Source organism: Plenodomus lingam (assembly GCF_022343315.1).
Source record: "Plenodomus lingam strain CAN1 chromosome Unknown contig_14, whole genome shotgun sequence".
Lineage (NCBI taxonomy): Eukaryota > Fungi > Ascomycota > Dothideomycetes > Pleosporales > Leptosphaeriaceae > Plenodomus > Plenodomus lingam.
In genome coordinates this window covers 2533457-2548025 of record NW_027093932.1, presented here as the reverse complement: position 1 = coordinate 2548025, position 14569 = coordinate 2533457, and the positions used below count along the sequence as shown (strand labels likewise).

The following is a 14569-nucleotide window of genomic DNA, read 5'->3' as shown; positions in this document are numbered from 1 at the left end:
GACATCGCCTCAGCCCTACGGCGCGTCCACCTCGCGACTGCGCATCCTCGACTTTCTCTGGCAGAATAGCCACCACGACCATGTCCACCAAGGACGCCCATCTTTACGGCGCAAAAGCAAAAGGTCGCCTAAAGGGAAAAGAGATATCAAGCTCCAGTAGTCTCGCCTTCACTTCGACGCTCTCGAACCTCATAAAAGCATCATCGTCCGACTCCAGCAAACCTGTCGCTGGCCGCTCACGATCGCAAAAGGAAGACATTTTCAAAACACACAATAAGAACGTCAAGAAGCGCGCACTCAAAGATCTAGAGGACTCGGACTCCACACAGAAACATCGTGGGCGCACAGTCGAAGAGAAGGGCGAGGATGAGGCCGTATGGAAGCGCACCAAGCGGCGCATGGAGGAGAAGGCGCGCTTGTACGACGCCCTGAAGCGCGGTGACATTGAAGACGTCGACGACAAATACGGCGTAGACTTTGATGCAAAGTGGGCCGAGGCACAAGAAAAGGGCGAGAAAGCAGAGTCATCGTCTTCTGATTCAGAAGCGTCAGAAGAGGAAGAGCTGGTGGAATACACGGACGAGTTTGGTCGCACACGAAAGGGAACACGTGCAGAGGCTGCTCGCGAAGAACGTCGAAAACGAACCCTTGCCGCTGACGAGCCTGATCGTTTTACCGCACGCCCAGCCATGCCGGCAACCATCATCTACGGCGATACTGTGCAGACCAACGCTTTCAACCCCGACGAGACAATTGCACAGCAAATCGCGGAGCTGGCAGCCAAGCGCGACAAGGAGCTCACACCACCACCGGAACTGCATTTTGACGGTAAAGCAGAGGTGAGACAGCGTGGCATGGGCTTCTTCCACTTCTCCAAGGATGAGGAGGAGCGGCGGGAGCAAATGAGCAGGATTGAAAAGGAGAGGGAGGAGACGGAACGTGCGAGGAAGGAACGGAAAGAGCAGATTGAGAAGAGGAAGGAGATGATCAGGGAGAGGAAGAGGGCTATACAGGAGAAGAGAAGTCAGGGAAAGGCGGAGAAATTCTTGGATGAGTTGGGCGCTGAGCTGTTCCAAGAGGAGGCTAAACCTGAAGGAGACGCAGTTGTTGAAGATGAGAAGGGAAAGTTTTGAACAGTCGCTGTTCTTTGCTCTCCACAAAAAGATGCCACGGGAAGACGTTCTACAACCATGTTATGTGGAAACGTAAAGGCACGCTCGAAAACATATTTGCGCACGACACACAAGACGACGAGCTCAATAAGACAATGCGGTAAATCATGAACTGCATTAGAATTGACATCACAACAAATCATTTCAATCTCATATTAAATCACGGAGCCGCAGACGATATTGGCTAGCAGCCGACAAAAGGACAGGATGCACTCGTTGGCCAATCCTTGTCGCTTTTCACTCCACCTTTTACAAGACCAAAGGGTGTTGGATCATGGAGGAGCTACTGAGACAGACATGAGGGAAGAGGAGTGAGATTGGGAGACGAGAGGCACTTGATGAAGACGCCGAGGTTGACAACGAGAATGAGGGTCATACGAGCAGCACAAATATGAGCGTATAGATGTATCACAGGACTAGAATACCACAAAAACCAATACATGTATTCAATCTCTCTCCACCAGCCATTTATCTCCGTTACCTTTCGAACAAGCATGATATACCACAGTGTCTCAGGCTCTCATACTAGCACCACTTAGCCAATGCCCTTGCGGAATATACATATACTATAACAGGCAACTATCTAAACTGTACGTGGTATGATGCATCTCCGGTTTCGAGTCAGGCGTACTGGTAGTCAAGAGACGGCCATACCTGATTAAGACGAACCTCGGCATGATCATTGATGATGTCGGATCTCGGACCGCGAATACTACTCCGCATTTCTATCCAAGGACAACAACTTAAACAACTCACAAGACTTGCTCGCTTTGTGAACGTGCTAGGTGACGTTTGAGAGCTGTGAGATTCAAGGGCGTTGTCGTCTTGCCGTTCTGTTTTATACGAGCTCAAACTATTACCGGTATACTACTAGATTTCATTGATATCTACGGCAGGAATTCGAGAGAGAATAGCCATGGCGAACCGTGTTGACCAAATTGCTGGCCATCTGAATTACCCACAGGGTATGTTGGCTGGGCAGACGGCTATCATCACTGGGTCTGGACAGGGAATTGGCGCGGAGGCTGCGAAGCTGTTTGCGAGGGAGGGAGCCAAGGTTGTTGTTGCCGATGTCGATGCTAGTACGTTCTCCTCTCCACACTCTCTCCTACACATATGTAGCACATGGACTGTTCCTCACAATACGCGCAGAGAAAGCACAAGCCGTAGCCGACGAGATCAAGGGCTTCGGCGGCAGCGCCATCGCCGTCGTAGGCGACGTCCTCGACGACGCGTACATCAAGACACTCATTGCCAAAGCGGCCGAGTTTGGCGGCGGCAAGATCCACATCATTGTCAACAATGCGGGCTACACATGGGATGGCGTCATTCACAAGATGACGGACAAGCAGTGGCATACGATTGTGGACTTGCACGCCACCGCGCCGTTCAAGATTGTCCGCGAGGCGGCGCCCTACTTTCGGGTCAAGGATGGCGAGCCCAGGAATATCATCAATATCTCGAGTACGTCTGGGGTGAATGGGAATGCGGGACAAATCAATTATGCGCTTGCGAAGGCGGGGGTTACGGGTATGACCAAGACGATTGCTAAGGAGTATGTTTGTACCTTTTCCTTCCTTTTCCTCTCCTTTTAGTGTCAGGATCAACGCACTGATACTGATATCATGTAGATGGGGTCCCCAATTTGGAGTTCGCGCCAACACGGTCGCATTCGGACACATTCAGACCCGGTTGACTGCCGCCAAGGAGGCGGGTGCATTTGTGACGACGGCGGATGGGGAAAAGATAGCACTTGGTATACCACAGAAACAGAAGGCGGCCGCGCCACAGGGACAGGAGTTTGCGGATATCCCGTTGAGGAGGCCAGGCAATGCGTCCGAGGCAGCGAGTGCGGTGTTGGCTGTTGCGAGTCCACTGTTCAGCTATGTGAATGGAGAGACGATCAAGGTCACGGGCGGTAGGGGCATGTAGAGTTATCTTCTGGCTACCGAATGGGTGGCAGTCATTGTCCTACCGAAGCCAATGCACACGTGTTGTGCGACCAAGGATTGTGAATCGTGGCCAGCATGTGATGATGATGATGATGGTGATGCGCGTAGTTTTGTAGGCAGAGTCCAAGACGTGGGTAGTTTTGGTTGTTCACAAGTCACGGTTGAGTGATGCGGGACTGGTAGGTATGGGCTCGGATGAATCCCCTTGGCCATCCCATCGGCCGCCAGCGTCTCCGCTCCACCCGCCATCTCCCTTCTCCACTCCACTCCACTCCACCTCCACTCCACACAACGGCCAACCGCGAGGCTGCATCCGCGCAAAGACGACCCTTTGCAACAGCCTCTCCCCAAGACATAATAGAATCTGTTTCTTCTTCTTCTTCTTCTTCTTCTTCTCGTCTTTCTGTTCTTGGCCTGCTCATCATCTCCCCCCTTCCCCCTTCCCCCTTCCCCCCTCCCCCCTCCCCCTTCCCATTCCTTCACCATGTACATGTGTAATCGATAGCCCAGCATACCCATTCAACCCAACCCACCCCTTGTCCTGATCCCACAACGACCCGACTGCGGCCGGCCCATTGCCGCAGAAACAAGACGCCATCATCATGAGCGACGAGAAACATGGCTACGAGCGAGCCCCCTCGCCGCCGCCCATCCCGACATACGAAGAGGCAACTTCCTCGCGCAATGCTCCGGCGCGCCTGGGACCGAATGAAATCAGCGACGACGCCGAGCGGCAGGGACTCCTGGGCCCCCATGGCCACACGCGCGCAACGTCGGACCCGCGCAGGCGCAATGGCTATTACCAGGCGCCCTCGGTGCAGTCGGTCGAGGATGAGGATGCGGCGGACGGCAGTCCCGGGCGGGCGAGCCACGATGAGGATTCGCGCCATGTCCTCGAGGAAATGGAGATTCTGGACCCGGAGAGTGCTGCGGAGCAAGGAAGGTCGAGGCGGGATCGAATGGGCAGTCGCTTCTCCAAACGCTTTCACCGCATCACCCATACCCTCTCCAACTTCCAACTCCCCCGCTTTCAACTCCCGCGGATACCCTGGCCGTCGTGGCGCCCCGACTTCAGCGTCGTGACCGACCACCTGCCCACCCTGTCGGATGAATACAAGCCCGGCTGGGCCATTATAGCGCGTCTGGTCGGATTGGTGGTCATCATCTCACTCGTCTACGTCTTGATTGTGAGTGAGGTGGTGCCCATGGGCGGTGGATTTGGCACCCCCTTCAATCCCGAGTGGGTGCGCCAGTATGGGCTGCAGAGTGTGCAGGGCTCGCTGATTGAGAAGAATCTCGAGTACATCACCAGTTATGACCATATGGGGGGAACAGAGGGCAGCTATGTGTTGGGGCAGTGGATAGAGGGCAAGTTCAAGGATGCGCATATGGATACGTATACGCATGATGAGTACGTGGGGGTTCTGACGTTCTGACGTCCTGGCTAAACCCTTCAGACTGCGAAATGCTGACACGTGCAGATATCATGTCTACATGAATTTTCCCAAACAGGGCGGCCGGAGAGTGGCCATTGTAGAACCACAGAACATGGTTTGGGAGGCCAAGTTGGAGGAACCTTCCGTTTTCAACCCACCAAAAGCTCAGACACCTGCGTTTCATGGACTTTCGGCTTCAGGCAACGTCACGGGACCGTTGATATACGTAAACTACTGCGATAGCAACGATTTCAAGACGTTGTCGGATAAGGGTATTGCTGTAGCAGGCGCCATTGCCCTATGTCGGTCCTATGGAACATTACCAGATCTGGGCATGAAGATCAAGGCGGCTCAAGATGCCAAAGTTGCAGGTGTGCTCGTGTACTCGGATCCCGCCGATGATGGTTTCAAAAAAGGCAAAGCCTGGCCCGATGGCAAATGGAGACCCGGCGAGAGTGTACAGCGTGGCTCGGCAGCGCGGACAAACATGATCATGGGTGACGTGCTTACCCCAGGCAACCCAAGTATCAAGAAGCAGGGCCGCATGGCGCCCAACCACAGCCCTGGTCTCCCCAAGATTCCCAGTCTACCGCTCTCCTGGAAGGATGCGCAGAAGCTGCTTCAGTCACTGAAAGGCTTGGGTCAGGAAATGTCGGATAAGTGGAAGGGGGGTGTTCCTGATGTTGGTGACAAGTGGTTCTCTGGTCATCCCGACACTTCGCCAAAGGTCAATTTGCGCAATGAGCAGGACGAAGTGGAGCAGCAGCGTATTACGAATACCTTTGGATCCATCAAAGGAACTGAAGACTCGCTCAGAAAGATCATCATCGGCAACCACCGCGATTCCTGGTGCTTTGGCGCTGCAGACCCTGGATCGGGAACCGCTGTTATGCTGGAAGTCGCACGTGTCTTGGGAGAATTGCGAGGGCAAGGCTGGCGCCCACTTCGCACCATCGAATTCGCCTCGTGGGACGCAGGAGAATACAATCGCATTGGCTCGACTGAACACGTCGAAGCCAATGCTGATGCCCTCCGTGCAGATGCAATCGCCTATCTCAACGTTGATGTTGGTGTGACCGGCGACACCCTCTGGGCAAATGGCTCGCCCATGTTTCGTCACGCCTGGTCGCGCGTCCTCGATCGCCTCAGTGATCCGCATGCCAACAAAACTCTGAAAGAGGTCTGGGCATCGGCCGAGTCGAGACTGGGCAACCTCAATGCTGCATCGGATCACATTGCCTTTCAATCCATAGCGGGCACCTCGTCCATCGACTTTGGCTTCACCAGTTCCACCGAAGAACAGCCCCACGGCTCTCCCAACCCCATGGCCTACAGCTGCTACGAAACCATGTCGTGGATGAAGAGATACATCGACCCAAGCTTCGAATACCACACCCTCCTCGCCCAAATCTGGATCCTCCTCATCCTCGAACTCGCCCAAGAACCCATTCTCCCGCTGAAGATTGACGAGTATGCGCAAACGCTGCAGGAAGAAGGACAGCGCCTACTCGACTGGACCGAGTCCACGGCCGCAAAAGACGGCTACGACATTGAGATGTTCCAGCCGCTCGTGGACAGTCTGAGCATGTTCAAGAAGAAGGCCGAGGAGTTTCACAAGTGGGAGACATTTTGGTATAATCAGGTGTATGCGACTGGCGGGTTTGAGACGAGTGGGGTGACGGCGCAGCGGGTGGCGCATAATGGGCGGATTGCGCGGTTTGAGAGTGACTTGTTGGATTTGGCAAGGGATCCCGGGGATAAGGGGGTGCATGGTGTACGTTTGGTTGATGTTTTCTTTTCTCTTTGCCCTTTTCACTACCACTTCCCCTTCTCCACTCCCCCTCTCGATCCTGAACACAAACCCCACCCCAAAGCCACCAGCAACAAAACTAACCCTCCCCCGCTCCCCCTCTCACAGCTCCCCAACCGCGAACAATACAAACACGCCATCTTCGCGCCCGACGCCCACAACGGCCTCGACACTCTCGTCTTCCCCTTTATCCGCGAGCCCATTGAACAGCGCGACTGGGATCTCGCAGCCAAAATGGTCCGGAAAACAGCAGATATTTTGAATCGTGCCATGGGGCGGTTGGAGTCGGGATAGTCTGGGGATATGTGTGCGGGGCACAGTGGTGTAGGACTGGTTGTATATACTAGAGAGCGAGGGGAAAAGAGTGAATATGGAATTCTTTGCATCCATGGCGTTGCTTTGTTTTGTCGTTGTTCTGGGGGTTTTTTTTTTGTCTTGGGGTTGGGTTGGGCTGGGCTGGGGGAGACGGGAGACGACAGGAGAGAACAGGAGAGAAGAGGGAGAGAAGAGGGATAGGCAAGGTCCCAGCCAATCCAGATCGCACCGATGTAGACCATATCAGATCAGATCAGACCAGATCGCACCGGTGTAGAGCATATCAGATCACATCAGACTTGACCGGCACATGTTTGGCCATGTCATGCCATGCCATACCATGTATTAGGGCATCGCGTTAGCAGATAAAGGCATCGAGGCCTTGAATCTAGCCATATACATGGACGGACGGACGTTTGCTTTGCTCCATATACCTTTCTATTCCTCCTTCTCCTTCTCCTCCCCCAATGCTAATCTAGCTAAAGATCCCTCGTCTTTTCGGTCGTATCCTTTAGCTTCTGGTATGCTTCCCCATTCTTCTTTTATTCCTTTTTTCCTTTCTTGCATATCATGTTAATCCCATCGCGAGCACAATTGCAAGTTTCCTCTTTCGATTTCGAGGCAAAGACAGTTTCACTTTCACTTTTACCTTCACAATACACGTCCCATAGCTATATAAAAACCGCGCTTTTAAGCTTGGTAACTCTAGTGTCTGGATTTTACATCATTTCCCTCACATTGAACACCATATACACAGTGGATGTCGTATGTCTCATGTCGTATATCCCCACTGCCAAAGCCAGACCGACAAATCACTCATCCCACATGGAAAACACCACCTGGCCCGTCAACTTTGCAACGCCCACCAGGCCGCCATCCTTCTCCTCTACAATTCTGCCCGACTGCACATCGCGCTTCCAAATCACCACCGTGTGATTGTTCTGGTGGCCGACGGCAATCATGGTGCCGGCCTTGTTGATGCTGAATTGGCGGGGGGAGTAGCCGCCCGAGGGAGCCTGTTGGAGGGGGGTGAGGGTGCCGTTTGACTTGATTGAGAAGACGGAGAGGGTGTCACTGGGGCCCGATTTGTGTTTTGGGGAGGCGGCGAAGGAGACGTCGCGGGAGGAGGTGATGAGGAAACGGCCGTCGGGCTGTTCTTGCGTATTAGTATATACACATATGTGAAAATAGGAACGGAAGAAAGGGAAAAACAGGCAAAATTCCACTCACCGAAACAGCAATCTCACTCGTCGGCGCCGTCGTAGCAGGCAAATCGTCACTGACCGCCGCAATCGAAAACACCGGGGTCCAGGACAACCCCTTGCTCGAATAATCCACCCGATACGAGTACACCTTCTGGTCCAGCTCGCCGTTGAAGAACAGATACAGGTCCTGGGTCTCCGGGGACTGCCAAAACACGGCGTGTCGGGGCCCACAGCCAGCGGGCGTGACCAACGGGGCGAGTTCGCGCAGCGGCACCACGTCGTTTCTCTTGAAGCGGAAGACGCGGATCATGTCGCCACCTAGGTCGGGGATGAGGATGAAGTCGTTGCCTGGGTAGAGGATTACGTGGTGGAGGTAGCTGCGGTCCTGGCGGGAGGGGACGGGGCCCGTTGAGTTGATATTCGGGAAAATGGTTTGGAGAGGTTCGGTCAGGGCGCCTTTGTCGCCCAGACGGTAGACGCCAATAGCACTTCTGTTGCTGTTGCTGTTGTTAGCTATTGCTTCTCTCTTCTTGTTTTCGGGTTTTAGTAGGGGATTGGGGGAAAACATACTAAGACGCCGACACATAACCTCTCGCTCCATTCCCACCCGCATCGAAGTATTCCGCAGCAACACCGCTAAGCGGTGCACTCACGCGCGCAATCCGGCTAAGTTTTCCATCATCACCAATGGAGAAGGAATTCAGCGATCCCTGTGTCGAAGACCCCTTGCCGCGATCCAAGCAGTACAAGATGCGTTGCGAGAAGTCGAGATTCAGGGTCGCAGGATTAACCTCGCAGTCCTTGGTCACAGATGTGACGGACAGGTTGTATATGTTGCCCGTCTGTCTGAGGGCGAGTGTGCTGACGTTTCCATCCGAGTGGGCGGCGAAGAGCTGCTGCGCGCTGCCCGGTGGAGTCAGGAGCACCGAGGACAAGACGGAAGTGAGCAGGAGACGAGAAAGCATGATGGCGCGCCGATTAAGGTAAGCTGTGTACGGTAGTGGTTTGAAGCAATTGGTCCTGTCCCGCTGTGAGAAACAAAACACAATGCCAAACAATAAGCAAAAGAGGGTTGCAAAGTTGGATCGAGCACACAAAGGTCCTCGGTATGATCGATAAACAACCTCTAACTTCTACGGTGCAAGCGAGCATCGAGATCAACGTACTTCTTATATCCCCCCCGAGTCCACCAAACTCTCCGCGTCCTTTTCGTCTTACCCCATATGTGCCTGAACCAAAACGACACTATTTCGTTGATTTACCCAGTCCTGGTGTGGATTAGGCGCTAATGCTGACATTCCATGACTGGCAGTCTTGTTTCCTCAGGCGGATGATGGATCCATGTCGGTCTTGGGACGGTCGTTCTTTGCTCCAGAGCCAAGAGGACTAGCGTTTCAACGGTCGCGTCAGAAGGGACCGCTGTATCCGTACTAGTAGGCACATGGCAACTTGGCACTGGACAGCCTATTGTTTCTTGCACAAAGCTTGGTTGCGCTGGCACATCGTGGGTGAGGGGGGACTGAAACTGTGTTGCTGTTTTCTCTGGTGGTGTTGGTGGTGGTGGTGATGATGATGAGGGATGGAAGAACAAGTAACAAAGTCCGGTTCAAATGCCGTCATGGCTTTTCACTGCATGCGCCGCTCCGTTCCGACACAAGCTAGACTGTAAAAGGCACCGGACTTCCTCTTGTGGAAAACCTCGAAATCCTCCATGCTGTCACACCTACTCTCTTTGTCCATTTGCTGACATGGACACGAAAAGAATGCTTCTTCCACCAAGTCTTCCTCCTAGGTTCATACCCCCCCCGCGCCCTAACCCACGATGCGACAACTGCTTACCTGCTATTATTACACTGCAGATAGTACCTCCCACCTCCTCAGCTCCCTCCCTGCAGCATGCACTTTTCATCGCCCATTATGGTCTGAGGAGCAGTTTCACAGTTGTGACTAGGTACGGCCGAAGGAGCCGTGGGTACGGCACGAAAGACTGCACCGGCTAGCTACCCTGACAGTGAAATGCCAAGGCTATCTTCGCTTGGCTCCAATCTCGGTCTCATATATCTCCATACTGTTTACGAGCGCAAAGGATGCAGAGCACAGTACTGAGTTAATTTGCACAACAAATACCTACATGCTGCGGTCGCACAGCTGCGTGCGGCCGGATCTTGTCGGATACTGCTCGAGATTGATGAATTTCCGCGTAACTCTGGATTCCGGGCCGTGATGCTTGGCCGTGACCAGGAGAAGAATTTTGCAAGGGTGAGTCTCATGCAATTTACTTTGTGTATATAGTAGGTAAGAATTTTGATCTTGAAAATGGCCCGGTTTTGTAGTAAATGGCGGGATATAGTAATGACCTAGGTACATAGGTTGAGACTACACTAGGCTTTGTATTCCCCACTCGCATCAAGAACCCACTTCCCTGCCCCAGCCAAGGTACACTAGGTTTCCCCTAGAGTGCAGAAAATACGAAAATGTCAAAAGACAAAGAAAAGTGTACAGGATGCTCCCCAAGGATGCCCCAATATATAGCTGTATATCAAATGCCTCCCAGAACCCGATCCGCAGATGAGCAAGCGACAGGATCGTATTGCCAGCAAAATAACGACAGCATTTCACTCAAACTCGGTAGGAAATATATCCAATCGTGTTGGAATACACGCTCAAGTTATCCGACCAGCTTGCCTTGTCCTGCCCATCAATCGTAAGCATCTGGAGCGCACCCACCTGCGATAGCGCAAACGCCTGCACACTCGAGTCGCCCTCGATACTAAAGATGCGGTTCTGGCAGTCCCGTCGGCCGTTGGGCGCGTCGGCGCTCGAACAGGTGAGGTCGTAGTTTTTGAAGAACGAGTACAAGCCGCCGCCGTAGATCAACACGTTCTTGGAATTCAGCACGCGCATGCCGTATGCATTGCAAACGCCGGCGGGACAGGCAGAGGCGTAGTCTGGGTCGGAGAAGGCGTCGGAACGGCCGTAGGGCTGTGTTTTGGCGTCTGGGTTGGGCATGTAGTAAGGTGTCTCGGTTTGGATGAAGCCGGCGAAGATGTTGCTGGCGCCGTTGAACTGTGGAAGTATTAGCAATGTATTGCATATAGGCTAGCATCGTCTTTCTTACCTGGTACTGATACAACGCATGGTGCTCGACGCCGTTTGCCCATAGGAAGACATTGGAGGCCTCAACGTGGAGACCACGGCCGGTAAAGAGGGAGATACGTGTGCTTTCTGGGTCATCCAAATCGTGATCGGCAGTCTATAGACGGTCAGCAATCATAAAATCGAACATTGAGTCCATAGCTACTCACCCAGAACCAGTTATTCTCAAAGTAGGCACCCGTCGCCGACTTTGTGACGTGCACATTGGTATGTGCTGCCATGCACTCGGGCTTGGTCGTGAAGATGGGGCATTGCGCAACTTGCTGGAGGGTACCCTTGGCCCCGCCGATACGGGTATGAACATCCCAAACTCCAGAGCCTCGTTGAGTATTGAGGTTGTATTCGATGACAATGGCTCCTGGTGTCGCTCCTTGTGTCTGTACAATCATGTCGGACCATTCGATGATTCCGCTGTCGCCAGGCCTGCCGATTTGAATGACAGGCTTGGGGCTGTTCATATTCGACCATGTGCTGCCAGATGCCATGATGGTGGAGAAAGTCTCGCCTACCATGCGTGCGCCTGGAGGAACATAGATTGTCTGCGTCACCTTGTAAACACCGTGCTCAAAGAACAGAACCTTGTTTTGAGATGCAGATTGCGTGATGGCAGCCTGAATAGCCCTGGTATCATCGGTAGACCCATCGCCAGTAGCACCTGCCGATCGAGCGGAAATGAAGTCTGCAGTGCTCAGGTTCTCGTAATGAGGCTTCGACTTGGAATAGTATCTGCCGTTCTCCAGAAGACCTTGAGGCCGCGCTACAGGCGTGATGGGACCCTGGAACTTTTGAGGTCCGTCCGGAGAGTATCTGTTGCCTTGACCCCAGGCTTGGATGGTAAGAGTACCACCTGGAAGGACTGTGGCACCAGAACCCTTCACAGCGACAGGAACGTTGTTTAATCTGATATTCTCAAGAACCAACTGTCCGGCACCAGTCGGAACGGTGTTCGTCCTCCATGCCATGTCGACAAACGTCGGGCAGTTTGTAATCTCAGAGTCGATGATGACGACTGAGCCAACTTCAAGTTTGTTTGCCGAACCACCGTTGATCATGGAGAAGGCTGTACCGCAATCGGATATTGAGAGGCCAGAGTAAAGCCAGCCCCAGTTCCAGATTTGTGAGATTCCGATGACAGCTCTGGAGATCTTGATGTTCCTCATGGTAAATTGCTGGTTGCCAATGTTCATACCGTACAGCCCACCGCTAATTTCAAGGTCGGCCATGTGGCCACCACTTCCATTCTCAACGAAGATACCGGCATGAACCGATTGGGCTGACTGGGTCATCCTAATCTTGACATTCTGGATAGTTGTAGCTTGCGAAGCCGGCCAGTGAATACCCTGGAAGCCCCTTGTGGGTGGAATTGCAGTACCATCAATCACTAGGTTGCGGATCTGGCGCATGAAGAGGTTGGTCGACGTCCATCCAGGTATGCCATTTTCTCCATAAGGAGAAGCATCGATCAGTGCTAGCGCGTCGAGTGATGGGGCTGCCTTGAGAACAGGGAGATTCCTTGGGTTACCAATGAGCTGTGTCATGTAGTAGAATATAATCGGCCTGCTGATGATGTATGTACCAGAGGGTACGTAAACCACGGCAGGGGAGTCAGTTGAAGAATCGCACACGAACGGGCCACAGCGATTGCCATCGCTAATGGCGCGGTTGAAAGCCTCCGTGTCATCAGTGACGCCGTCACCTTCATGATCGTTAGCTTGTTGATAGTATCATGCTTTCCCATGCTTACCTCTAGCGCCATACTCCTTCACATTCCTGAAGACCTTGTAGCCGCCAGGGTTGGCGTTGAATGCAGCCCGACCCTTGCCTGACAGATCGTTGAGCCAGTAGCCATCTGGGAATGCTGCTGCGAGGGTCGAAACCTCATCAGCTTCTGCCGTGGCCTCAACTTGGGCAGACCGCGTAACAGGTGCTGTCTGACATCAGTACACTATTCTATCGAAGACAGGCTGGTCCTAGTAACATACCTATCGCTGCAGAATAAACGCCTGCCGCCATAAGGCAGCTGACTAGGAACCGCAACTGCATACTCGGAGTTCGTGGGAGATGCCTAGGTATATACAAGAAAAGCAGGCAGTGTGACGTTGGGGGAAAAGAGAGAGATGATGGCGGCCGATGGGCAGTTTATTAACCTTCTCTGCATCTCGCTTCTCTTTCCAGTGTGTGTGAAAGCAGGTAGGCGTGTTCATTTGCTTTCTCATGGAGGCTTGGAATAATTAGTTCATCACCACCCCTTGCCATCACAGCACACGCTGACCGACTGATTCCTGCCAAACGGTCATACGCCACGTACATTGCCAGCCGCGGGGCAAATCTACGCCCACCTCCCTCACTGGGCTAATGGGTCCAGATTGAGGTAACATAGCCGTGGCAAGGGCGCGTGGAACGAATGTCTTCTGGAAGATGGTCCAAGGGAGTATGCAATCGCCAGAAGGTGTAACCTTGGCGATGCTCCGTGTGGTGTTTATCAAGCACTTCTAGACAACTGTACCGGTGCTACCGAGGCCTCGACCCTGAATTTGTGGATATGTTCATTTCCTCCTTCTTTTCTAAACTGTAAAAATGTGCTCTATACAGAGAGACTACAAGACAGTGTTTCGAAGGTGGTGACACTAGCCTCGATCAGGTAGACGTCACCGGGTCGGGCCTCTGTCTACACTATTCCCGCCAAGTGCTATCCAGCTAAGCCAGGGAACGAGGAACAAGTATGTGTGTGATGAGTACAGTGTGAGAGACACGTTAACGGCTTGGGGAACAGCCTGCGGTTGCGAGCGCCCGACCCCGGATTTTTGTCAACCTCAACGGGTAAAGCTGCCCACATGTGTGGGAAAGTCTTGTGTCCCACTTTGCTGCAAGATCTTGTGTTAGAGAAACTTCCAGCGGCCTTATGATCCGCACTTTTGGGGTGCGCGTGCTCACTTGCACACACAAGTCTAGGAAACTTCACCAAGCCCACCGTTCAACAGGTCACGACGCCGCAGAAGTCGTGTGAGACATCCTCAAGACATGCATCGTGATGGGAAATCACAAGAACCTTCCTAATAGAATCGACTCTGAGACTGCGATGCGAGGTAGGGAGCGGAAATTGCGACTACAATACTCCCTGTGCAGGATCTTCAAAAGGCAGTATAGTCCGAGATGGTGGGCACTGCGCAAGGACTGTAGTTGGAATAGAGGTGGGAAGAAATGCCAGGACGCTGGGTACTTAGGCCCGCGGAGGATTGAGATCTCGAACAACGCCTTTTTGCTACCCCAGATCCTCACATAGAACATCTGGAGCCGAGGTTGGGCAAGGGTTAGATCAGGTGCTGTAGGCTGAATAGATTAATCCAATCTTCTATCCGCCAGTCAGATGATCGAACTCCAGTTTTATGGGGCTCGCGAATCATACTAGCTTACAAGGTATACATGTGACGCTGGAGACGAAGAAGCGTACCGATCTTTTGATTTACAGGTTCAGGTAATTTCCTCGACCATGTGTAATTCGAGCATGGTAGTGTGAGTTCTG

General features: G+C 53.0%; 5 protein-coding genes across 5 annotated transcripts; 3 read left to right on the top strand and 2 right to left on the bottom strand.

The window, feature by feature from the left end:
* Positions 1-80: 80 nt before the first annotated feature.
* Positions 81-1133, top strand: IAQ61_002889 (uncharacterized protein; the record flags this gene model as incomplete). Its single annotated transcript, XM_003843316.1, has 1 exon — positions 81-1133. The coding sequence occupies one exon, from the start codon at positions 81-83 to the stop codon at positions 1131-1133; it is 1053 nt and encodes a 350-aa protein (XP_003843364.1).
* Positions 1134-1756: 623 nt separating this feature from the next.
* IAQ61_002888 (uncharacterized protein) lies at positions 1757-3379 on the top strand. Its single transcript, XM_003843317.2, has 3 exons — positions 1757-2254; positions 2325-2727; positions 2804-3379. Exons 1-3 carry the CDS (start codon positions 2089-2091, stop codon positions 3102-3104), a joined length of 870 nt encoding a protein of 289 aa, XP_003843365.1. The 5' UTR covers positions 1757-2088; the 3' UTR covers positions 3105-3379.
* On the top strand, positions 3380-6828 carry IAQ61_002887 (uncharacterized protein). Its single transcript, XM_066095737.1, has 3 exons — positions 3380-4535; positions 4606-6334; positions 6479-6828. Exons 1-3 carry the CDS (start codon positions 3727-3729, stop codon positions 6662-6664), a joined length of 2724 nt encoding a protein of 907 aa, XP_065954573.1. The 5' UTR covers positions 3380-3726; the 3' UTR covers positions 6665-6828.
* Positions 6829-7497: 669 nt separating this feature from the next.
* On the bottom strand, positions 7498-9193 carry IAQ61_002886 (uncharacterized protein; the record flags this gene model as incomplete). Its single annotated transcript, XM_066095736.1, has 5 exons — positions 7498-7836; positions 7916-8387; positions 8461-8910; positions 9057-9135; positions 9187-9193. 5 exons carry the CDS (start codon positions 9191-9193, stop codon positions 7498-7500), a joined length of 1347 nt encoding a protein of 448 aa, XP_065954572.1.
* A 1316-nt stretch (positions 9194-10509) lies between these two features.
* Positions 10510-13089, bottom strand: EXG1 (exo-1,3-beta-glucanase; the record flags this gene model as incomplete). Its single annotated transcript, XM_003843322.2, has 5 exons — positions 10510-10956; positions 11009-11143; positions 11196-12742; positions 12791-12973; positions 13029-13089. 5 exons carry the CDS (start codon positions 13087-13089, stop codon positions 10510-10512), a joined length of 2373 nt encoding a protein of 790 aa, XP_003843370.2.
* Positions 13090-14569: the final 1480 nt, after the last annotated feature.

Coding starts and splice junctions, on each gene's coding strand:
- IAQ61_002888 (XM_003843317.2), top strand. CDS start 2,089: ATGGCGAACCGTGTTGACCAAATTGCTGGCCATCTGAATTACCCACAG. Junction 2,255..2,324: donor TGTTGCCGATGTCGATGCTA/GTACGTTCTCCT, acceptor CAATACGCGCAG/AGAAAGCACAAGCCGTAGCC. Junction 2,728..2,803: donor ACCAAGACGATTGCTAAGGA/GTATGTTTGTAC, acceptor GATATCATGTAG/ATGGGGTCCCCAATTTGGAG.
- IAQ61_002887 (XM_066095737.1), top strand. CDS start 3,727: ATGAGCGACGAGAAACATGGCTACGAGCGAGCCCCCTCGCCGCCGCCC. Junction 4,536..4,605: donor GATACGTATACGCATGATGA/GTACGTGGGGGT, acceptor TGACACGTGCAG/ATATCATGTCTACATGAATT. Junction 6,335..6,478: donor GGGATAAGGGGGTGCATGGT/GTACGTTTGGTT, acceptor CCCCTCTCACAG/CTCCCCAACCGCGAACAATA.